Below are 24,049 nucleotides of genomic sequence, written 5' to 3'. Positions count from 1 at the left end.
CCACATTTGGGGAAATCGCAGGGGTCAGCATATCTGGAGTGCAATGGATAAGCCTCGCCCTGGGAAAACCACCTTCGTGATCATGGTATCTCCCCTGCTAGGCTGGTATCTTCACTGACAAGGTCAACCTTTACCCTGAGCCTATCTATCTTTTTGCATCTATAGCAACATACCCTTGAAATGTCTGGGTAACTTGTAACTTGCTTTTTCTGGACCCCTTGGGGCACAGCCTAAGGTGCCTGGGCTCCAGGACAAATACCACAAATTCCTTCATTATTATCTTGTTAATTGTTCCGGCACCCACCTAAGAATGTGTTTATCATTTTACTTTTTATCCAATCCCAGGGGTTCCCCCCCTTTGCTTTCTCCCGCCTCTCTAGCCTATCCGATGGATCTCATGTAACCCACTTACATTCCTCCCTTTGATTGCAATGTGTAAATGTAGATGTGAGGCACCATTCTCCAAAGCATTATCTCAATTCATTGAGGTTCTGCTTCCCGGCATTGGTTGACAGCTTGGCTCAAATAAACTCACAAAATTCTTTACAGGTTTCAATGTTTTTTTACGTTAACATTACGCAGACTCACTCAGAGCCGAGGGCCAGTGAGCTCTCGGCACAGTGCTCTCCGTGGGAGCCAGGTGTTCGTTTTCTCGCAAGAAGGTGGGATGAAGAGAATGAAAAAGGAGCAGTGTGTGTTTTCCTTCAACTACTTAAAAGCTGATGATCTCATTCCATTCTTAAAGCTATGAATAGAAACCCTTAGATCAACCCTGTGAGGCGGGTTCTGGGATTATCTGAGATTCCGTGGAGAGTACCCGACCTTCACCCGCCAGCTTTTAGTGCTGTAATTCATGCACTGGTGGGGGGCGTGGCCTGTGGGGATTGGTCTCCTTCGGAGCAGCCGCTCATCCTGTTAAGCCCGAAGTGCTCCCACTGTGGGAGTGCAATGACCATCAGGGGTCTGCCCCCCTGGTGGTCAGTGTGCATTATAGCGACTGGTGGATCGGTCATTCTGGTCGTTCCACTGTTAGGTTGCTGGGCTTTTATTATATAGGATACTTGTTTTATGTACCACATACAATTCCAACATCTGTGACATGCATTTGACAACTTGATAGTACATGTTAAGTTAAAATTTTAAGAAAAAGCAAACTAGGGATGATAAACAGGGCAGCAGAACTTGGTTCTAGTCTCATCCCAGAAACCTGGAGCTCCTGAGAAAAGTGAATCACTTTAGGGAACCCTGAAACGAAGTTCTTTAACATGTAGAATGTAGAACTCTTTTCAACCATGACTCTAGTTTTCCTTTGGAATCAAGAAGGAACTCATGGACAGAAAAATAGATTTGTGATTGTCAGGGCCTCCAGGAAGGGGCAAGTGTGGAGCAACTGCTTAATAAGTATGGGGATTTATCTGAAGTAATGAAAAGTTTGGAGGTAGAGAGCAGTGATGATTGCCCAATATTGTGTATGTACTTAGTACCACTGAACTGTATACTTTAAACTGGTCAAAATGATAAATTTTATGTTATGTATATTTTTCCATAATAAATAAAATTTTAAAAAGAACTCATAAATGCCTCCTAAGCAGCTGTGGAAAACTATTGGTTGCATTCAGTGTACACAGGAACAGTCATAGAATTCCAACTACACGACAACCTCAACGGGAGTCGACAAATCATTTCATCACAGTCATTCTCTGGGAGTAAGACAATGGGCAGAGCCTAGTCCACAGTGACTTCACAAGCACTCCCAGCCCCACCCCCACAACCTTCAAGAATGAAGCACTCAGATACCAACAAGACATATTTCAAATAGTTTAATTTTAAAAATATTCTATTCAGTGCTAAAATATGTCTTCACTCACTGTTGCCCATTTCCATTTCTTAAACTTTTATGAAACAAAAAATAAAATCACGAAGTTCAATTAAACATGCAGATTTTAAAGAAAGGGGATCTTTCTAGAAAGTCTGAGCTGAAGGAGTACTCTGGGGGATGGGTACTGTGGTCAGACTTCAAATTCTTGCTGGGGCAGTTTGTGGCATGAATGCTGGGGGCTGTGGCAGGAGGCAGAGAATGCTGGAATGAAATGTACGGGTGAAAACAGAAAGCTGCATGTGTGTGGGGGGGAGATAGTTTTCTTTTGGTGGTGGGGGGCGGGGGAAACTGTCAGCAGCTAGAGAGCCCGTTAGAGGCAGGATAACCTCAGGAATGGGCAGAAGTGCCAGGGCAGCAAGAAATCTATATGGACTTTTTTGCCCTCATGTGGAGAAAAGCACCTTCCCTCCAAAGTCTCTACCTAGGCATTCTCCAATAATGGCCTACAGGGCACCTAGCCCTATGAGAAAGTCCAGAAATCTACAGTCGCCATTCAAATTCAAGTAACTCTTGGCACTCTCTTCTCTAAAGGGTGCCTTCCACATCTCTTTCCTCTTATAGAAGCGCCAGCAGCTCAGTCCAGAGGTTCTGGAGCAGAGACTGCTACCTGGAGGTGACAGATAAACCTTGGGATGCTGATGCTCCAGCCTACTTGGGATACAAAGAGGACATGAGCATTCCTCTTCTCAGGAACAAGCAGACATAGGTGCCAGGGAGGGAAGATGATGCTATAACCCCAAGTCCTATGTCAGCCTTCCAGAATAGAAGGCTCCTATGGGCAGGCTCTGGGCCCCAGTGCTTGCCCTTAGCCCAGCAACACAGCACAGCCAGAACCAGAATGCAATAAATAGAGGCAGGGGGCCAGGAGGTGAAGGGTGCCAGGGTGGTGCTAGCTTTCTGAGGCTGTCTGCGGCACTGCGGGTTGGTCCACACAGACGCGTTTCAGGGGTGGGGCACCTGAGTCTTCCTCTTCCGTGGCAATCTAGGAGCAGCCAGAACATGGAATTATAGGGCCATCCCTCTGAACCAGAACCTCCCCATCCCTAATTACAACCCAGAAGCCCAATGCCAATCTTCTCGTACATAACCAAACATTTTCTCCTACCTTATAACCTGGAGACACTAGTTTTCCTTGCTGCCTCTCCACTCTACTACACTACAGCACATTCAACAGAATATGTGCAATTCACAGCAATGAAGTCCTTCCTTTTTTCTTAGAAACTGGGAAATCCAAAGTGCCTCCTTACCTGTGTCTCCAGTGGAACTGGTTCTTCCTTCGTGAGGGTGGGAGGTTCATCAGCCACTTCTGAGGCAGGCAGGGAGGGCTCTGAAAAAGCAACAAGGTCAGCAAAACTGCAAGGCCTCCTGACGAGGGAGACTCCTGTAGAATCTGCCTTAAAGCTGGGGAAGCTTTCCTAAGGCTATCTAGAGGTGCCTTGGTGAAGAGGCAGCACTGGCTGAAGAATCAACATACAGTTCTAGCTGGTTTGGCTCAGTTGGTAGAGCGTTGGAAGTCCCGGGTTCGATTCCAGTCAAGGGCACATGCCCAGGTTGTGGGCTCTATCCTCAGTGGGGGGCATGCAGGAGGCAACCGATCAATGATTCTCACTCATCATTGATGTTTCTCTCTCTCCCTCTCCCTTCCTCTCTGAAATCAATAAAAATATATATATTTTTAAAAAATCAACATACATATATTTTAGAAACAATATATAAGAAGAAATTCACAGGAGATAATGCAAAGAGAGTAAACTCTGAAGTTAGAAGGAATATAATTGGATATACCCACTTCTACCAGCTACTATGTGATCTTTGATAAGCAATTAAAACTTTCAAAGACTCCAACTTCCTCATCTGTAAAATGGAGATAATAGCCCTGACTGGTTTGGCTCAGTGGATAGAGCGGCGGCCTGTGGACTGAAGGGTCCCAGGTTCGATTCCAGTCAAGGGCATGTACCTTGGTTGCGGGCACATCTCCAGTAGGGGGTGTGCAGGAGGCAGCTGATCGATTTTTCTCTCTCATTGATGTTTTTAACTCTCTATCCCTCTCCCTTCCTCTCTGTAAAAAATCAATAAAAAAATATATTTTTTTTTAAAAAAGGAGATAATAGCTTCTATTTCAAGGATTTGGGAGAGAATTATACCAGGCATTAAATATTGAAAGTGCCTCACACAGATCCTGGCACTCACTTTTGGTGTTTGTTTTCTTCCTTCATTCTGTAAGGGGAAAATACAACCATTCTTCAAAGTAGCCCAAACTGTTAACAAATAGCTTGAGACTGCCAGACTCTGTGGCATTTTCTCTATCCACTTACTCTAAAGAAGAGAAACATCAACAGCAAGAGGCAAGGCCCCTCCAAGATGCGCGTCCTGGCTCAACCAAGACTTACCCTCAAGGATCTCCTGGCCCAGAGTAGGGGGTTGGGAGTCATCTGTGCGGAAGTCAGAGGTGTGTGCTGGGCTCAGGGACTCGCTCTGCTGGGGGCTGGGGCTTGAGTTGGTGCTGCTGTCCACCTTGAGTTGATAGACATCAGACACAGAACTCTGGTTGCTGTTTTCATCTGAAAACCAAACATGACAAAGGCAACAGCTGAGGGTGGTAATTATTCCTCAAGAGTAACTCTGTATAGAGCCAAAGACCTGGTGTCTTCTTAGGCAGCCATAGACACACCAGGTACAATGATCACTGCTGCAGATGCACTCTGAACCCAAGGCAGAGGTTCATGGGACTTCTATGCACTGCAACTTATCAACAGAGTCTACGTTGATTAATTTAAGCATTTCCTATTTCACGACATATTCTAAGCACCAGGTGCAGCTAGAATTTTCAAATTTATGCAACATGTATATTTCAGGAAGATCAGGATACAGTTAATTATTATCCACCAGTTATAGCTTAGACCCTGCATTTTCTTATTGTCCAGTGGAAGAGATGGACAGTATGCCTCTCAACCTTTCTCACAACACAAGATGTGTAGAAAATGATAAAATCTGTCGGGAGGTATTCAGCTCAGACCCTTCAGTGGTCTAGGTTCCACCTGAGGCCCCAAGGACCAAGGGAGTCCCACCTGGGAAGCTGTCTGAAGGCTTAAAATCACCACCTAAGTTAGAAATAGTTAAAAACACAGGAGTTGTGTTCATTGCTTCCTCTCCTGGTGGCTTAGTTCAGGCCTAGCCTCCAGCAAAAGCCACCTAACTGCCCTTCCTTCAGTACCATGTACTCCCACTGTACTTCACACCTCTGCCAGCATGATATTTCTAAGCCCTTCAAAGGTTGCCTGCTGCCAAAACAATAAAATTCAAACCCCTCTGCTTCTCTGGACAGGCAGAAGATGGCCCTATCATAACGTACAAAGTCCTTTCTGATCTCCAGTCTCACTCCCTGTTGTTAGTCCACACCAAGCTGGACCCTAAGTGAAGAGCTGCTTCATGCACAGGTGTCTGTTACCACTTGTTCTTTCTAGCCTTTCTCAAAAGCCCCCTATACAGGCCAATATTGAGCGCAAGCATAATGTCCTCCACATATCCCTGTATCCCAGGCTCTGTTGGGTAAAAATGACCACCTTCTCTTTTATGCTCCTGTAGTATCCTGTGCACACCTGAGTTTACTATTTTACACACCAGTTTCCTCCCATTATACTCTGTGCAGATAGGCTCTGTGGCTTATTAGTCCTTGAATTTCTTGTGCATAGTGCCTGGCATACAGTAGGAGTTCATTAAATGTTCACTGAATGAAAAGGATTAAATGGACTGAGAAACTGGGGCCTCATATGTGTCTCCTAGAGTTCTATAGTTATTGAATACCCCTCACATAACTAGAAAACCTTTTTCTTGTATTCCTTCATATATCACACTGACTGTGGGGCAGGGACAGAGGGTTGGGGGAAAGGTTGGCAGGCATGCTCCCAGACTAGTTTTAAAGAGAAAATTGTAAGCCCTTTCTAGTCTTTACCTCTACGAAGACCACTATCTTCTATGCTAAAATGGAAGTTGCATTTTATTATAAAAAGAGAATAAAGCTCTAAAAAAAAGAAAGAAAGAAAAAGTAAGAATAAAGCTTTGTCACTTTTGAACTTAGGCCAACACTTTTTTTCTCCAAGCATCAATTTCCTTAACTAGGGATGATGATAACTGCCTGGTTTATATCACAGGCTGATGTTAGGATAAAAATGAGAAACTGAAGTGAAAGTTCTTCACAAACAGTAACTGCCAGGTAGGTGTAAGAGGGAACATCACGAATGTGGTCCTGACACAGGCAGGACATTTACTAAAGACTGATTTAAGAAGCAGGACTTGTGCCAGCAGGGGATAGGTAGATGCCCTAGCTTTGGGTGGCCCACTCTCAGGCGCCATCATAAAATATACAGTCCAAAGAAAAGAGCTTCTGATCCAGAAAACCAGGAATTAATGTGCGGTTTGTCACTTACTAGTTATGTTTCTTTATATATGTAACTTTACCTCTCTGAGCCTGTTTCCTTAAATGGAAAATAAGGATACTATCATCTATCTTGCAGGGTGCCTGTGAAGTATAAAAGGGAAGATTTATGTATAGTGCCTAGCAAGATACCAGCAAAACAGTAGGCACTGAGATTATACATAGAACTATTCTTATTATTAATGGGTTCATCTAAATTTTCATTTTCCTGCAAGGAAGACATATGGATGCAACTCACCCTGGAATTCAAGAAGGAGAGAGGAATTGGCTGAGGCATCAGAGGGAAAGCCATTAGGTTCCCGGGCTGCTGAACCATTCGATTTTGACTTTTCTTTCTAGAAAAGGAAAAAAAGAGGGATATGACAGAGCCAACGAGGAGACTCGCAGAGATAGAGAAGAGTGCTTTTTTGAGACACCACAGAGGCCTGGATTAGGACTGAACAGGAATGATGACAGTGGTTTTGAGAATCCAGGGCCCAAGGCATAATAGAATCCTGGACAAGGTGTCCGCAAGTCTCACTGTCTGTATCTGTAAATTGGACCCTTCCAGCGCTAATATCATGAATCAAAAGTAAAAGATAGACACATATACTTCCACTAGATTTCCCTGTGGTACTCTTGTGCTTTCTGCCCTGATCAGAATGTTCGATCCAACCCTTCCTTGTGAGGATGGGTGAGAAGCACAAAATACTACTTTTGAAAAAGATTCCTATTTTAGTAGCACAGCAGGAAAAAAAAAATAAGTGAAAGAAGAATGGAACCCTGACTGGAAAAAGGAAGGAGTCATTTTTATGTAATGTAAGAAGTTATGGGACAAAGGGGCCCCTGCTAGCTCTATTCCTGACCAAAAACCCCATCCATTCAAAATGTTCACCCTACTTCAATCTTTGTCTATAACATCATTCCCCTACACATGTTGGGGAACCACAGTGGAAGATAAACTAGCCTGCAACAAACAAGCCCACAGGAAAGGAAATTTGCAAATGACAGCATCCCAACAGCCCAAAGTTTAAATCTGGTAATTTCAAATTCACTAATTCACACTGTTCATACATGTCTCTTCATTGTACATGCATTGTACTACTAATACAATTTTTTGTTCATAACTCTCAATCCTATCTCTGCAATAAATCAACTGTACAATTTATGTATGTTCTTCCCTTCATTTTTTTCTATACAGACATAATTTTAGTATAATTACACTTGACCATTTTACTACATAAGCTACATAAACATGATTTTTAATAGCTGCATAATATTCCATATACCATAATTCACTTAATAACTTCTCAACTATTAGACATTTAGCTTTAACTTATTTAGGATTGTGTTTATTTATTGTTACTAGAAATAAAACCACAATGCTGAACTTTCATTTTTTCCTGGATTATTTTATTCAAATAAAATTCACACAAAAATATTCCTTCTGGATTAGAAAATATAAACATATTACTTTCCTTGAAATACACTGTACCCCACTACTCTCTGAAAGGATGGTGGCAATATACTTGGGGTATTAGTTTCACAGATTCCATGACAACATTTGGCTTTATCATTATTTTTTTCTGATCTCTATTTTATCTTCATTTTAATGATTCTGTGTTCATGTAAAATACATATTTCACTATAGGGAATTCTGGAAGTACAGAAAAAGAAACGAAAACCAGAGACAACCTACACATATATTTGTGTAAAAATTGGTCATATAACTTACTTCCCCTTCCTCATTCACTGGATTAAACATTTCTCTATGCAACTGAGTAATCTTCTACATCTTTTAAAATTCTTATTTATTCTTTTTTTTTTTTTATTGATTTCAGAGAGAAAGAAGGAGAAAGATATAGAAACATCAAAGATAAGAGAGAATCATTGATCAGCTGCCTCCTGCACACCCTATACTGGGGCATGTGCCCTGACCGGGAATTGAACTGTAACTGCCTGGTTCATAGGTCAAGGCTCAACCACTGAGCCACGCCAGCCCGGCTACATCTTTTTTATAATGGTTACAAAGATCTACAAAATACAGGTGCACAATAACTTAACTTATTTAATGAATTCTGTACAATAAGTTCTCTTTTTTTATATGTATATGTTTTCATGGATTTTTAGAGAGGAAGGGAAAGGGAGAGAGAGATAGAAACATTGGTAAGAGAGAAACATCATGGATCGGCTGCCTCCTGCACGCCCCCTACTGGGGATCACGCCTGCAACCCAAGCATGTGCCCTGACCAGGAATCAAACCAGTGACTTTTTGGTTCCTGGGTCCATGCTCAACCACTCAACCACACCGGCCGGGCTATATTAAGATCTTTATTTTGCTTGCAATTTGAAACACTATAAACAATGCAGTAATGCTGAACATTTGGCTTTATCATTAGGTATATTTAAGCATATCTTATATACATATGATTATCTCCTGAGGATAAATTCCTAGAGATAAAACTTGTAGATTTAAGGAATAAATATTTAAAACTTTTTACCCCTTCAGTTTTACTGAGTTAGTTATAAATGACAAATAAAACTGTAAGATATTTAAAGTGTACATAATGGTGATTTGATATACATACAGGGTGTTCTCCCCCCCAAAATATATATATATATACACACTTTGAATAATTATAAAGGCAGTGTTTAGTAAATTTTATGTTAAAAACTGAGCTATCAGCTGTTAAAGTGTGTACACATTTTTTTGGGACACACTATATACATTTGTGAAAGGATTCCAACAGTCTAGTTAATTAACACATCCATCATTGAAAGCTCTTATGATCAACTTGACCTGTAAAGTTTGTGCCAATTAACTCTCCCATCAGCAGTGAGTGTCCCATGTATCCTTGTATCCTTCGTAATTTTTTCTTTACCAATTTGATCATCATTTTCCATTGTTCCTAATCTAACAGGTCTATGCTAGTACCTTAGAAGATGGCACACTACCATGAATCACTAAAGGGCAGATAAACTGATGGACCTCTGGGCCCAGCTCAGAAAGCAACACAAACACTGCAAGAAGCCCTCAAGAGAGACAAAGGGAGCTGAGTCCCACAGAGAATTTGAATAGGAAAAGGACCAGGGACTTAAATGGGAAAATGAGTTGGGGGTGGGGGTGGAGGGGTTGATTCTAGTAATAATGGCCTCACAGGTACCAGGAATGTATGAAGAATAAAGAGTGGCTCCATAGCCCTCCTAACATTCACCTCCCAACTCCTTGGGCTTGGCAATGACAAGGGAGGATGGCTGCTCCTATATTAAGGTAGCGCATGGAGGAATGGTGCTAGGGAGTTCCCTGGGAGGCAGGGGAAGGTGGCAGAGGGAAAAGACTGAACCCTGATGCTAACTCCATCCCTTAAATTCATTTAGAGGAGGGAAACCAGAGTTTAGGCTTATATACTCCCTCAGTTACATATTATTTTAGCCAAGGCAGGGTAGAGTCCCAAGGGAATAAAAGATAAGTGTACAGAAAAAACTAACCAGATATTGGAGGATAACAAGCACCATGAAAGACAATAAACAGAACAAACTATACCAGAATGGTAATGGCACAGAAGAATTTAAAACACATAGCGAGTCTGCTCACAAAGATAAGGATGATACTGGAAAGTTGTTTTGAAGAAGAATCAATACAGGAAATTGGTATAATTGTTCAAAATAAAAAGTAAATAAGTTTAGCAGTAGAAATAGATACAGTTGAGGAAAGGATTAATGAGCAAAAACTGGGTTGAGAAATTAGAATAGGGAAATGAGGAAAGAATAGCGAGATGAAATAAATGGAAGTTCAGAAATAAAGAAGCTAGATGTGAACATTACAGGATATTCTTAAAGAAGTCCTAGAAGATCAGAGAGAGAAGAAATTCTAAAAGTTCCCAGAAATACAAGAGGATAACCTACAAAGAATCAAGAATCAGACTGACATTAGATTTCTCACCAGAAGTACAACTGAGTAATAATTTTAAAATGCTGAAAGAAAATAACTTGGAACCTAGAATTTTATATAGAGGTCAACTAAACATGGAAGTAAAACAAAGATATTTTCAGGAATAAAAAGAGGTTTTCTTTTTATTCCTAAAAATATCAATTAAACATGAAATGATCAACAAAACATAAAAGTAAAACAAAGATATTTTTAGGAATAAAAAGATATTTTCAGAAAGTTTGTTCAACAAAAGCCCTCTTTGAAAAAATTTTGAAGGATGGATTCCAGCAAGAGAAATGAGTCTAGGAGAAAACAATAATAAATAGGTGGCAAAGGGTTAGTAAATAATTAGTAATGTTAAGTTTGGCTAATTAAGCAATGACTAAAACAAGAAACATCTGCAAAAACTGAAATATATCAATTGAATATCCTATATAATAAAACCCTAATATGCAAATCGACCGAACAGAACAACCAGTCGCTATAACATGCACTGACCACCAGGGGGCAGACGCTCAATGCAGGAGCTGCTCCTGCGCTGAGCATCTGCCCCCCCCCCCCCCCCAGAGGGAGGTGACCAGCAGCAGCAGTGATTGGGGGGTGGGGCTGGCCAGTGGGCAGCACCAGGCCACCAGCCAAGGCGGGTGCCAGCAGGGGCTGCCTGATCGTCCTGCCCACCAGTCACACCACAGATCAGCCCTGATTGCCAACCAGGCCTAGGGACCCTACCCTATATATTGGGAACAGTCTCTTAGATTTAAAAATTAAAACCTGGCAAGGCTACTCTAACATTGAAAAAACAGGATGATGCAGTGATGACATGCATGGACTCTGGTTTGCACATTTTGTGGTTAGCCTAAGGTGACCAGACGTCCCACTTTTGGTGGGACAGTCCCAATTTTTGGAAAGAATGCACAAGCTAGGGAACGGTGGGAGAACGGGAAGGGAATATATGGTTTTCGGCGGCCATATGGCTATTTAGCCAGGATATGAGTTTTATATTATTTTTGTTAATTTTATAATGTTAAACTTTAATAATAACAAATAATTGTTGAGAACTGATTATCGAGAACTGCTTATCAAAGTTCGCATTGTTGATCAGTTGTTAGAATTCGATCACCATTGTTTGGACTTAATGAACAATGGCATTTTTGGGGATTGGCAACTATGAAAACATTTTGTAACTGTCTCTCAGACGATACACATCGTACTGCGTGCTAGTAAGCTAGTTAAACAAGTGATGTCATTACAAATCAGCAATTCAGATAATTTAGGTAAGTAATTTATTTATTTATTTCATAATACATAAATTTTCTTGAATTTAGCAGACAGTACTCGTATTATTTATATTTTATAGTGGCGGCAAAAAGTCTAGCGCCGGCCTTGAAAGTGACACTTACGACTTACGTTACGGCAAATTCATGACCTTTTATTTTTTTTTATTTTATTTTTTTTTTTTTTTTAAATATATATATATTTTATTGATTTTTTACAGAGAGAAAGAGAGAGGGATAGAGAGCTAGAAACATCAATGAGAGAGAAACATCGATCAGCTGCCTCCTGCACACCCCCTACTGGGGATGTGCCCGCAACTAAGGTACATGCCCCTGACCGGAATCGAACCCGGGACCCTTCAGTCCGCAGGCCGACGCTCTATCCACTGAGCCAAACCGGTTTCGGCAAATTCATGACCTTTTAAACAACAACAGCAATCTACTAAAAAAAATTCACTCAAATGAGAAATATGCCAAAGAATAAAATAATACTATACATAATTTTTTATTTATTATATTTGTAAATTGTACTTATGTTGAAATTTAAAGAAATATATTACAATACTATTTTTGCGTTCTATGAAAATTTTTGTTGCTCCATATAGACCAAATTCTTAATCAAGAACCGCCCCCCCCCTCCCCAGTCAATGGTGTCCCGCTTTACCAATGTTAAAATCTGGTCACCTTAGGTTAGCCCTGATTCTGACACTTATAATTGTGTGACAAAGCCAATTACTTAACTTCTCTCTGCTTCAGTTTTCCACCCATAAGATGGGGGAAATGGTACTACTGCCTCAGAAGGATCCTGTTTTGTACTCCTTTTTATAATCAGGCCAAAAAATAATATAGCTGCCCATACAACAGCAGGATGCCTTTCACCTGTATGAAAAGTATGGTCACTGGTGCATGCATCATCCCGGATTGCGAGAAGGATGTCTGACATGGGGATCAGGCCGAAACCGGCAGTCGGACATCTCCCAAGGGCACAGGCCGGGCTGAGGGATACCCACCCCAACCCCGTGCAAGAATTTCGTGCACTGGGCCTCTAGTATAATCTAAAATTCTAGTCAAAACTAAGGACAAGGGCCCAGCCAGTATGCCTCAGTAGTTGAGCATCAGCCCATGAATCACGAGGTCACAGTTGATTCCTGGTGAGGGCACATGCCCAGCTCTCAGGCTCCATCCGATCCCCTGGTAGGGGGCATGCAGGAAGCAGCTGATTGATGTTTCTATCTCTCTCCCTCTCCTTTTCTCTCTCTAAAATCAATAAAAATATATTTAGAAAAAAAGAATTAAAAAATATTTCCTTAGAAATGATATTTATATATTAAAAACAATAACAACTAAGGACAAGGTAAAGATGGAAGGGGGAGGGGCAGAGATCACAGGTGGGGAAAATGTTGTGGGTATTACCAGGTTCAGAGGGAAAATACAGATTTTGATACACTTTACAGGGAAATATAATAAGTCTTAAGTTAAGGGGGAAAAAAGCAAGTATATTATGGCAGAAATCCTCATCCATATTAATAGAATTTTTTTGTTGTTAATCCCCACCTGAGGATATTTTTTCCATTGCTTTTTTTTTTTTTTTTTTTTTTAGAGAAAAGTGGGAGGGAGAAAGGAATGGGGAGAGGGGGAGAGGGAGAGAGATGGACATAGACTAGTTGCCTCCTGCACACATCCTGACCGGGGCTGGGAACTAAACATGCAACCCAGGTACGTGCCCTTGACCATACCTGGGGGTGGGGGATGAGGGAGGACGACGACTATGTTCCAACCACTGGGCAACACCAGCCAGGGCATATTAATAGAATTTTTAGGTGGTCATATTTTCTCAGTCTCCCCAGCCACTAGATGTACCACAAGCTATTATGAACACTTACAGTATATCCTGAGGCAACTTCTAGGAAACTACTTAAACTCCTGAAAATACCATTTGCCATCTTCCCACTCCTCCTGCTGCCTGGTACCTGAATGTGCTGAGTGAATGGCTAAAGCTTAACCTTGAAATAGGTTAAAAATGGAGCAGAGAAATGGGGAACTGTTTAATGGGTATGAAGTTAGTTTTACAAGATGAAAAGTTCTGGAGATTGGTTGTAAAACAAGGTAAATATATGTAACACTACTGTATTGAACTAAACACAAAAAATGGTAGGATGGTAAATTTTATGGTATGTGTATTTTACCACAATTAATTAAAAAGAGTAAAATGAATAGAGTCACTACTCTCTAAAATTATTATTATTATTAATCCTCACCAAAGAATACGTTTCCCTTGCTTTTCTTAAAGAGAGAAGAAGGCGGGGGGGGGGGGAGAAGAGAGGGAGGAAGAGAGAGAGAGAGAGAGAGAGAGGGAGAGAGAGAGAGAGAGAGAGAGAGAGAGCGAGAGAGAGAGAGAGAGAGAGAGAGAGAGAGAGAGAGAGAGAGAGAAAGAGAAATGTCGATCATACATACATGCCCAGGCCAGAGATCGAACCTGAAACCTAGGTATGTGTCCCTGACTGGGAATCAAACCCACAACCTTGCCGAAACCGGTTTGGCTCAGTGGATAGAGCATCGACCTGCGGACTGAAGGGTCCCGGGTTCGATTCCGGTCAAGGGCATGTACCTTGGTTGCGGGCACATCCCAGTGGGGCGGGGTGTGCGGGAGGCAGCTGATCGATGTTTCTCTCTCATCGATGTTTCTGGCTCTCTGTTCCTCTCCCTTCCTCTCTGTAAAAAAATCAATGAAGTATATTTAAAAACAAAAAACAAAAAAACCCCCACAACCTTTTGGTGCACTGAACCAACACTCCAACCAACTAAGCCACCCAGCCAAGACTCTAAAATACTTTTTTAAAAATATTTTTTTATTTATTTCAGAGAGGAAGGGAGAGGGAGAGAGAGATAGAAACATAAATGATGAGAGAGAATCATCAATTGGCTGCCTCCTGCACCACCCCCCTACTGGGGACCAAGGGCACAACCCCCGGCATATGCCCTTGACTGGAATTGAAACCGGGACCCTTCAGTCTGTAGGTCGATGCTCCATCCACGGAGCCAAACCAGCTAGAGCTAAAATGATTTTTTTTAAAATATATTTTTATTGATTTCAGAGAGGAAGGAAGAGGGAGAGAGAGAGAAACATCCACGATGAGAGAGAATCATTGATTGGCTGCCTCCTTCAAGTCCCCCACTGGGGATCGAGCCCACAACCCAAGCATGTGCCCTTGACCAGAATTGAACCTGGGACCTTTCAGTTCGAAGGCCGACGCTCTATTCACTGAGCCAAACCGGCTAGGGCTAAAATGATTTTTTAAAGAAACAAAAGAACCTGGGTCCTTAGGGACTCTTGGATCCAAACCACCACACTAGTTCTGATGTTTCTCTTTGAAAGCTTTCTTAAGACATTCAAGAAAAATCTTAATTGTGTTGTCTATGTTAAAATTAAAAAGTTATTTTACTCAGGCAGCATAAAGACAGTGCAAAGACAAGCCATGGAATGGGAAATGGTATGGGTAGTATATAATTTAAAGAATCTGTGACCAGAACACAGACAATTACAAGTCATAAGAAAAAAACCACAAGCAAATACACTTAAATATGCACTTCCTAAAAGAGGAAACCCAAAATGCTAATAAACACAGGAAAGGTGCTCAATGTCATTAGTAATGACACAATTAGTCATCAAATTAAAACCAAGATGAGAAAACTTTACATATAAATCTAACAATACTAATTGTTGATGAGGATTTAGAACAAGAACTTTCCTATTCCTGGTGAGAATATACAAGGATGGGCAAAAGTAGATTTATAGTTGTGAGTTTATCCTTGTATTATTATCTATTTCTTAATTATTGTATTACATGTCTTTTTTATTATTTTGTATCCTTACTTATGACTTATCTTTTTTTCCTTTATTTTTTCCCCCCATCACCATTTGTACTCTCTTCTCTTTCCACCCATCTTCCTTCCTCCGATTCAATTTCTAGGGTAATGATGGCTGGTAATTTAATCAACGACCAATGAAAGTGGACACTAAAACCTACTTTTGCCCACCCTTGTAAACTGGTACCATTACTCACTTTGGGAAATGGTTCAGCATTAGCTACTTTAAGTAAAAAACACAGCCACCCAAGACCCACAATTCCACTCCTAGGAAAACTAATCTACATGTTGACTCACATTCTGAATTAGGAGCAGTGTTCCTAGTATCCCAAACTGGGAACACCCCAACATCCATGTACAGGAGATCCAGAAAGATAAATTATGGTATAATTCTATAATGAAATTCCATGTAGCAACGAAAAAGAACAAATAGCTCCAAAGAAAACATGGATGAATTTTATAAACATAATGCTGAGCAAAAAGAGCAAGATACACAAAAATAGACATTTCATTATACTGTTTATATAAAGTTAAAAATGTTTGCAAATGACTAGAGAAGTGGCAAGAAAAACAAAAGTAGGAGCAACATTTCCTCTAGAGGGAAGGGACGGGTTGCTGGAAAGAGTCACACAGAGGCCTCTGGCAGAAGTGCACGAATCCGTGCACCAGGCCTCTAGTATATATAGAATACAGACAGTCCTCGGGTTATGTTGGACTCGACATACATCATTTTGTGGTTACGTCGCCATCTCCCATTTATTTATTAAAAAAAAAAAAAATTCCGTCATTTCGACGTATGTATATATGTGCCAGAGGCCATATGTACGTATGTACAATGCTCTATTTTCTTTATTTTTTTGGGTTGGTTAATCCTCACCCAAGCATATTTTTTCATTGATTTTTAGAGAGAGTGGAAGAGAGGGGGGAAGAGAAACATAGATGTGAGAGAGACACATAGATTGGTTGACTCCCACAGGCAGGATCGAACCTGCAACCCTCAGGTGCGTGGACCAATGTTCTAACCACTAAGCTACATTGGCCACAGCCAATACTCTATTTTCTGACCTGGGTTTGTTTTTTTAATACATTTTAATTGATTTCAGAGAGGAAGAGAGAGATAGAAACATCAATGATGAGAGAGAATCATTGATCGCTGCCTCCTGCATGTCCCCTACTAGGAATCGAACCCACGACCCTTCAGCCCACAGGCTGACGCTCTCTACTCACTGAGCCAAGCTGGCTAGGGCTGACCTGGGTTGTTTTGACAAGGGTATCAGCTTTATATTTACTCATTATTAGAGACCCGGTGCACGAGTTCATGCATGGATGGGGTCTGGCCAGGGGGAGGGGCCGCGGGAGGTTGGCCAGCCACAGTGCATGTCATAATGACCGGTCATTCCAGTCGTTCCGGTTGCTTGGCTTTTATCTATATATATAAAAGTTAAAAATAAAACTGTACCGGTGGAACAACCGGTCAGCCAGTCGCTATGACTCAAGAGCTGCCCCCTGGTGGTCAGTGTGCTCCCACAGGGGGAGTGCTGCTCAGCTGACCAGGATGAGTGGCTGCTCCGGGCTGGCTGAGATGAGCAGTGCTCCCACAGTGGGCCAAACCCTGCAGGCCATGCCCCCCCCCACAGTGCACAAATCTGTGCACTGGGCCTCTAGTATATATAGAATACAGACAGTCCTCCGGTTACATCGGACTCGACGTACATCATTTCGTGGTTACGTTGCCATATCCCATTTATTTATATATAAAAAAAAAAGTTCCGTCATTTCGACATATGTACATATGTGCTTTATGTTTTTTATTATTTATTTATCACAAGTAAAGATCAGGAATTGTTATCTTTCTTTTAAATTTTTTTTACTGTTTCACTTCATTACTGCTGTGTATATGCTTCATGTGAGTGACGTCGATGCTTATGTAGGTGGGTTCCGACTTACGGTGAAAATCGCGTTACGTCACGCCGTAGGAATGGATCTCTGACGTAACCCGAGGACCTACTATACTGTACATTTATATTTCACTTACTTTTATGTCTGTTTTATATTTGAGATTTTTCAAAAACAATTAGGGGGAAAAAGTTGGAAACAATCTGGGTGTTTTATTACCCAAGAAATGTGTACATGAATGTGAACACTATATAAAAGAATACAGTGCAAGGGTCAAAGGTAATAACTGTATTTACAATTATAGAAACATGGAGAGTTCTCAAAAACAAGGCTGAACAAAGGAGAACGGAAGTTTATAGCACAATGCTACATTTAGATGTAAACATTTAAAAACACCAACATGAAACAATGCTATGTATTTTTCAAGAATACACAGGTGTCCAAATAAACCCATGGAAGAGGAATTAAAAAGGCATATCTATAATAATAAAAGTGTAATATGCTAATTAGACTGGACATCCTTCCGGACGAAGCCAGGGCTGCAAGGGAAGCCCAGGTCCCGGTGCCTGCCAGCGGCCGGAGGGAAGCCTGGGACCTGGGTGCTGACAGCCAGAGGGAAGCCCGGGTCCTGGGTGCCAGAGGGAAGCCGGTGCCGGCAGCCAGGGGAAGGAAGGCCTACTCTTGCACGAATTTCGTGCATTGGGCCTCTAGTATACATATAAAACACATAAAAATACACTGCAGTGAATAGCTAACTGGATAAAACCAGCAAGCTTTTTCTTAAAGGGCCAGATAATAAATATTTTAGACTTTGAAGACGATTCATTAAGTCTTATGGCAACTGTGCCGACATGTACTCATAAGGAACTGGTGGACATTGATATTGGGTCTCAAAAGAACTGTTGGTCCAGAAAGAAACTCACTACAGACTGATTCATTTGCCTGTCAGCATAACTATTATTGCTCGTCTCACATTCAATTCTTGTAAGTATATCTCTAGTGACACATGATTTCGCTCATCTAGGGGAAATGATGAACAACATAGACTGATGAACAAGAACAGAACCAGAAACAAGGAGGCATTGATCGGACTATCGGGCCTCAGAGGAAGGATAGGGGAGGGTGGGGGGAGGGGGGAGAGATCAACCAAAGGTCTTGTGTGCATGCATATGAGCCTAACCAATGGTTAAGTTCAACAGGGGGTTGGGGCATCCATGGGGAGGGGTGTGGGATGGGAATGGGGGGATGAGGACAAATATGTGACACCTTAATCAATAAAGAAATTTTTTTAAAAAAGTCTTATGGCAACTATTCAACTCTACCATTATAACTCAAAAGCAGAAGGAAACCAATTGGCATAGCTGAATTCCAATAAAGCTACACTGACACAGTAGGCCTGGGCTATAGTTCACCAAGCCCTGGAAAAGAGAAATGGGTTAAGGAAAGGGAATAAAAGGGGCAAAAATAAAGGGAGGCTTCGTGTGGGCCAATGACAGAGGATGTCTTTACATATTTTCAACTCAATTCTGGGGAAATAAAACTCCTTTATCATTAAGAGGTAATCAAAGAAAGAAAACAGTACCTTTTTTTGTTGGGATTGTCTTCCACACTTACCTCCTTGTTGTCTGTCACAGGAACCCACTTAAATATCCTAAGGGATGTGTCACCCACAGTAACCCATTTTTTCTCCCTAAAAGAAAGATACTTCTTAGGACTGATAAAACAATAAAATAGATTTTCTGTTCATAACTTGGGCTTTCCTACTTCTCAGCAAATCATTCCTTCAATCTTAAATGCTTTCTAAACTTCCTTCCGGCCAAATTACCTTAACTTTCAGTGCAAAATCATCCCTTTCAGAAAAACTTATGTCAAATTCCTTTGGCTCTGAACTCTCTACTTGTCATTTTTCCTCATGTACAGAATACCAAAGCCTTTTTCCCCCTCACATACTACACCAATATAGGGTACCAGCACATTTCCAAACTCAGTTGTCTATCTAGCATCTTTTTCTTTTCAAAAAATAATTCACTTTCACAGATACTTATAAGGCCCTCCAGGATATAAAGGATGTATACTAGTAAGATATGGTTCCTACCTGGGGAGCTCATAGGAATGAAAAAGATAAGGAAAAGACTGAAGGTGGCAAGGATGAGAAGGCTGAAAGGCAGAGTAAGACTAGGATATCCCATGGATGGGCGAACTCCCATGACTCCTGTGGAACTCAGGTCTGAAACACACACTCCATTTAAAAATAATCACAGGCCAGGATGCTTCCAGCTAACAGAACAAAGCCTTACACTGGTTTCTGGAAGAGGTGAAGGCCAAGCCATGGAAGAACTGCTTTAAGGTTTTATTTTCCAGAGGAAGTAACTTTTGAGATAAGCCTTAAACAAACGAGAAGCTTAATCTTTTCCCAGGCACATACCTAGGGAAAGGCAAGTGACATTCTTGAATATGGCAGAAAATTGTGGACAAGTGGGGGGTGGGGGGTGGGGGGTGGAGGGGGTAGGGGTGTGTGTGCCTGAAATGACTTCTGAAAGTTTCAAGTCCACATCTGATAACATAAAAAAAGCAAAAACTGTTGTTACTTTTGCTATTGAGGATGTTATTCAGCAAATGACATCACAGGAAAGTAAAAAAGAGACTGTGATATAACAGAAAGAATGAATTAAAGACTTAGAATATTGAAAGTTAATTCCTGGACAAGATACTCCATTTCCTCATTTATTTAACAAATATTTAATATACAAGATCTTGTACTAGGCCCTAGGCACTCAAGGAACAATATGCATAGTCCCTACCCTCACAGAGCCTGTACTCCAGTTAGAAACAGACATCAAACAACACATTTCATTGTCAGTCACTTAATCATTAGGTTAACCATATCAAATTGCCACTTTTGTCTTATGGTTTAATCTAATACAATTGTGGAAAGTTTTATGAAGGGGATCTGATCTAGATTGGGGGTCTTGAAAGGTGTCCTTGAGGAACCAACTTTTGAGCTGAGCCAGGAGTTAACTAGGCAAGGGGGATGTAAGTTTGAGGAAGGATGCCGGGCAGCTGGAATAGTAGTGTGGCTCTAACTGAAAGATGGCCAGCATCCTGGGAAAAAGGGCAGTTTGAGCCAGGCAGGTGAGGCAGGCAGGACCAGGTTTGGTCTTACAAGCAAGAAGAAGTCACTGAAGCATTATTTTCTTAGCAGGGGAGTACTCTGATATTTGCACTTGAGAAAAATATTATCACGCTGAGTGAAATGTGAACAATGGACCAAGGAATCAGCAGAGCTGAAACAGGGAGATCACAGGGAGACTGGGGGAGAGAGGATGTCAGCTGGCTTAGGCTACTAGTGGGGGCAGAGAATGCTGGAAGAGAAAGAAAGGTGTGCCAACTATTAGATTTCACACAAAACCCCCCAGAATTACATTTGGAGGGGAAAAATCATGATTGATTAACCAGTGTTTATAATGGGTCCCAACTATACTCGAAGCCTTTGGATATAGAGGAATAAGGAACTTGATCTTGTGGGAAAATGAGCAAACATGGAAAGTCGAAGGTAAGAAACCCCTAGAGTGAAAGACAGGAGGGCTTTGGGAAGACTTCCTGGAGGGAGTTAACACCTACTGGGGCTTTAAAGTTATTAATAATCTTCAACTAGAGAAAAGCACTCCAGAATTTGGCATAACTCAGAGAAAGATAAGTACATGATTTCATATGTGGAATCTAATGAACCAAGTAAACTGATGGGAGAAAATACTATGTCCCAGAGATATAGAAGCATGAACAGACTGTTGAACCTCAAAGGGAAGGCAGCGGAGGGTGAGTGGGAAGAGATCAACCAATGAACTTATATGCATATATGCATAACCCAGTGGACACAGACAATGGGGTGGTGAGGGCCTGGGGCGGAGGGGGGCGGGGGAAGGGACAGGAGCGGGCTGGAAGAGGTTAATGGAGGGGAAAGGAGGACCTATGTAATACTATCAAAAATATATTTTTAAAAAAGTTGGCTGTGAAATTTTAATGTGATAACACATCAGCGTTCCTGATACAAAATAGGCAGTCAACCAGCGTCTGCAAAGAACATTACATGAATCGTTTCTAAACGAGGAGCAGGTCTCGACTCCTTTACCCACAGCTCCCAGGGCACTAAGAGGAAATGCCTACACAGTTCAGAGTGCGTCCGGTATTAGGGGAGAGAGTTTTGATTTCCACACCAAGTTTGTTCCTGTGGCAGGTAGGTACCAAGTACCTCTCACCAAACTTAGAGTGCTCAGTCTAGCAGGGAATACTCAGATTGTTGGTTAATATATGGGGCAGGTCACAAAGCAAAAAACTAGAGAGGCGGGCGTACACGGAGTCAAAAGCGCACCAGGATTGGTGCGAGGAGCAAGAATCCAGACCAAAGCGACCGGAAGCCGGCATCTCCTCTGGCGACGCACCGCCTACTGACAGGTGGGTGTGGCCACGAGCCGGTCGAGCCGCTGATTGGTCAGGGCTGGCGCGCCCTCTGAACTCACGCCGACGCGAGCTGCACTCTCCTCCCGCCTTCTCCGACTTCCCCCTTCCCCCCACTTAAGCGCCAGACGGTGGACTCACACCCCGCCTGCCGGTCTGGTGTTCCTCTGGGCCTGGACCGGAGAACCCCGCAAGCACCCTTGGCCCCGGCTTCGGCCCCTCACCATTTCCGCACTTTCTCGATGGCAGCCATCACCTTCTTGATGTCGTCCTTGGCCCGGCTGCGGGTCTCGGCCCTGACTGACCTGCCCGACATGGCGGCGGCGGGAGCGGCGAGAGCCGGGGCACTGCTCCCAAGACGCGGGGAATCGCGCGCTTCACGCGCCGCCACCCGCCCGCCGCAGTAGCGTCACCGCGGCCGTCGCCCCCTCCGTGCGCGCGTGCGCGAGGAAGAGCGCGCACTCGCCCGCCCCTTGGGACTCCAGGTCTCAGCGCGCCTGCGCGACCCGCTCCCTGCTTCCAGGACCCCTGGGTGCCCCGGGAGACCCCTCGGCCAGGACGGAAGTGCGGGGTGAGCGGGCAGCATGTGCCATGGGCAGGGCGAGGTGCGAGGCGCTGCCAGTGGAACCTGGGACTTTCCCAGAGGATTTGGAGGTCGGCGTCTCGTTCTCAAGCCAGGGTTGCTGCCATTACCTGTTTTATGGACTTGACCTTAAGGGGACTGCGGTTCTGCTTCATCCTTTCCTGCTGCCCCTCCTGTCTGGCGCCTTAGCTCCCCAGATAAGCCGCTGTGCTCCAGTCACAGAATTTCACACCTTTCTTCAGTATGCCTTACAACCTTGTACACACGTTCCGCACCTGGTGAACTGACCTCTTTGGTACTCTTCCAACATCTCATTGAACTCAGAGAAGCCTTTACCTGCCATCCTGGGGTCCCACTTGTTCATACTTAGCACTCTACTCATTGTCTTTAATTCAGCAATAATCCATTAAATGATGCCTGCATTGTACAAGGCTCTGTGCTAAGGGCTGCAGTCAAAATCTGGGTTTTTGCTTTCAGTTTAGTGGTACACACAGATAAGAAAACAGGCATTAAAAATGCGTTTTATAAATGCTAAGCTAAGGGAAGTACAAGGTACTATGACTATCCTAATCTAATTGAGAGGTGTCCAGAAGCTTCTGGGGGGGAAATGACCTTGAAGCTGACTTCTGCAAATAGAGTAGATGCAATTGCTCAGAGGCAAACTGTGTCCACAAACATTGTAGATGCTCAATAAATGTTTGGATGAATGCTGACTATTCAGTGCAGCTCCGATGAGACAGGCATTTATTGATGCTTATAGTATGCAAGGAGAGTCCTGTAGCAGTTGTTTCAGGAGACAAAGGAAGCAGGTGACAGTTTGCATAGGTTGGTAGCATCTACTTCTCTCACCTCTAAAGAAACTTCCTCCTATGTGCCCCAGAGAAATGCCTAGCTAACCCTGAACTTGACACAGCCTCTGACTATGACTGTTCAGCCTTTCATGATTGACCAACATCATGGCTTGATAAGCAAATGTCTTGCTGGTGAGAAGCCTCAGAATAGTGTCTGCCTGACTGAGGAGTGGAATTACCATGTGCAGGGAAGGAATGATTCTAGAAATACTGGGATAGCCCAGCAGGTGTGATTCAGTGGCTGAGCATCGACCTATGAACCAGGAGGACACGGTTCAATTCCTTAGGTCAGGGTACATGCCTGGTGGTGGGCTTGATCCCCAGTAGGGGTCATGCAGGAGAGAGCCGATCAGTGATTCTAATCATTGATGTTTCTCCCTCTGTGAAGTCAATAAAATAATATATATTTTAAAAATTAGCTATACCCAGAGCCATTGTCTCCTCATGTAGTGATTCTAGGGAGTCAGCTGATGGGATCAATGGCAAATATCTAGGATCAATGACAAACATCTAGAGTCCATTGTGAGCCCAGCCAGCATGGCTCAGTGGTTGAGCTAACTATGAACCAGGTCATGGTTCCATTCCCGGTCAGGGCACAATCCCTAGTAGGGGGCATGCAAGAGGCAGTCAATCAATGATTCTCTCTCATCACTGATGTTTCTATATCTCCCTCTCCTTTCCTTTCTGAAATCAATAAAAATATACTTTAAAAAAAGTCTATTGTGATGCTGCACAGTCCTACAATTAGATGAAGCTCTGTGTTGAGTCCTAGAATGTATGTAGAGGTGATCAGTTTAATCTGGGCCAGCCTCCCAAAACCCTCCTGCAGTTCTCCATGTTCTTGTATGGAGTGAGCAAGTCTTTAGGGAGTCAGCTATGGCAGAAAGGTGTCATTAAGG

The 24,049-nt window shown here is 42.6% G+C and overlaps 1 protein-coding gene across 1 annotated transcript; it reads right to left on the bottom strand.

Annotated features, from left to right (window-relative positions):
* Positions 1–1,392: 1,392 nt before the first annotated feature.
* Positions 1,393–23,844, bottom strand: BCL7B (BAF chromatin remodeling complex subunit BCL7B). Its single transcript, XM_079788005.1, has 6 exons — positions 21,941–23,844; positions 18,876–18,951; positions 6,553–6,649; positions 4,270–4,440; positions 3,127–3,206; positions 1,393–2,861 (listed from the first exon to the last, which is right to left on the bottom strand). The coding sequence occupies exons 1-6, from the start codon at positions 22,030–22,032 to the stop codon at positions 2,769–2,771; spliced, it is 609 nt and encodes a 202-aa protein (XP_079644131.1). The 5' UTR covers positions 22,033–23,844; the 3' UTR covers positions 1,393–2,768.
* Between the last annotated feature and the right edge of the window lie 205 nt (positions 23,845–24,049).

The sequence above is a fragment of the Cnephaeus nilssonii genome (assembly GCF_951640355.1).
Source record: "Cnephaeus nilssonii genome assembly, chromosome: 2".
Taxonomy (NCBI): Eukaryota; Metazoa; Chordata; class Mammalia; order Chiroptera; family Vespertilionidae; genus Cnephaeus; species Cnephaeus nilssonii.
The sequence above is the reverse complement of the archived record's forward strand: the minus strand, read 5'-3'. Positions and strand labels throughout refer to the sequence as shown.

Coding starts and splice junctions, on each gene's coding strand:
- BCL7B (XM_079788005.1), bottom strand. CDS start 22,032: ATGTCGGGCAGGTCAGTCAGGGCCGAGACCCGCAGCCGGGCCAAGGAC. Junction 6,650..18,875: donor CTGTGACAGACAACAAGGAG/GTAAGTGTGGAA, acceptor TTCCTTTTCTAG/AAAGAAAAGTCAAAATCGAA. Junction 2,862..3,126: donor CAGTTCCACTGGAGACACAG/GTAAGGAGGCAC, acceptor GGCTGCTCCTAG/ATTGCCACGGAAGAGGAAGA.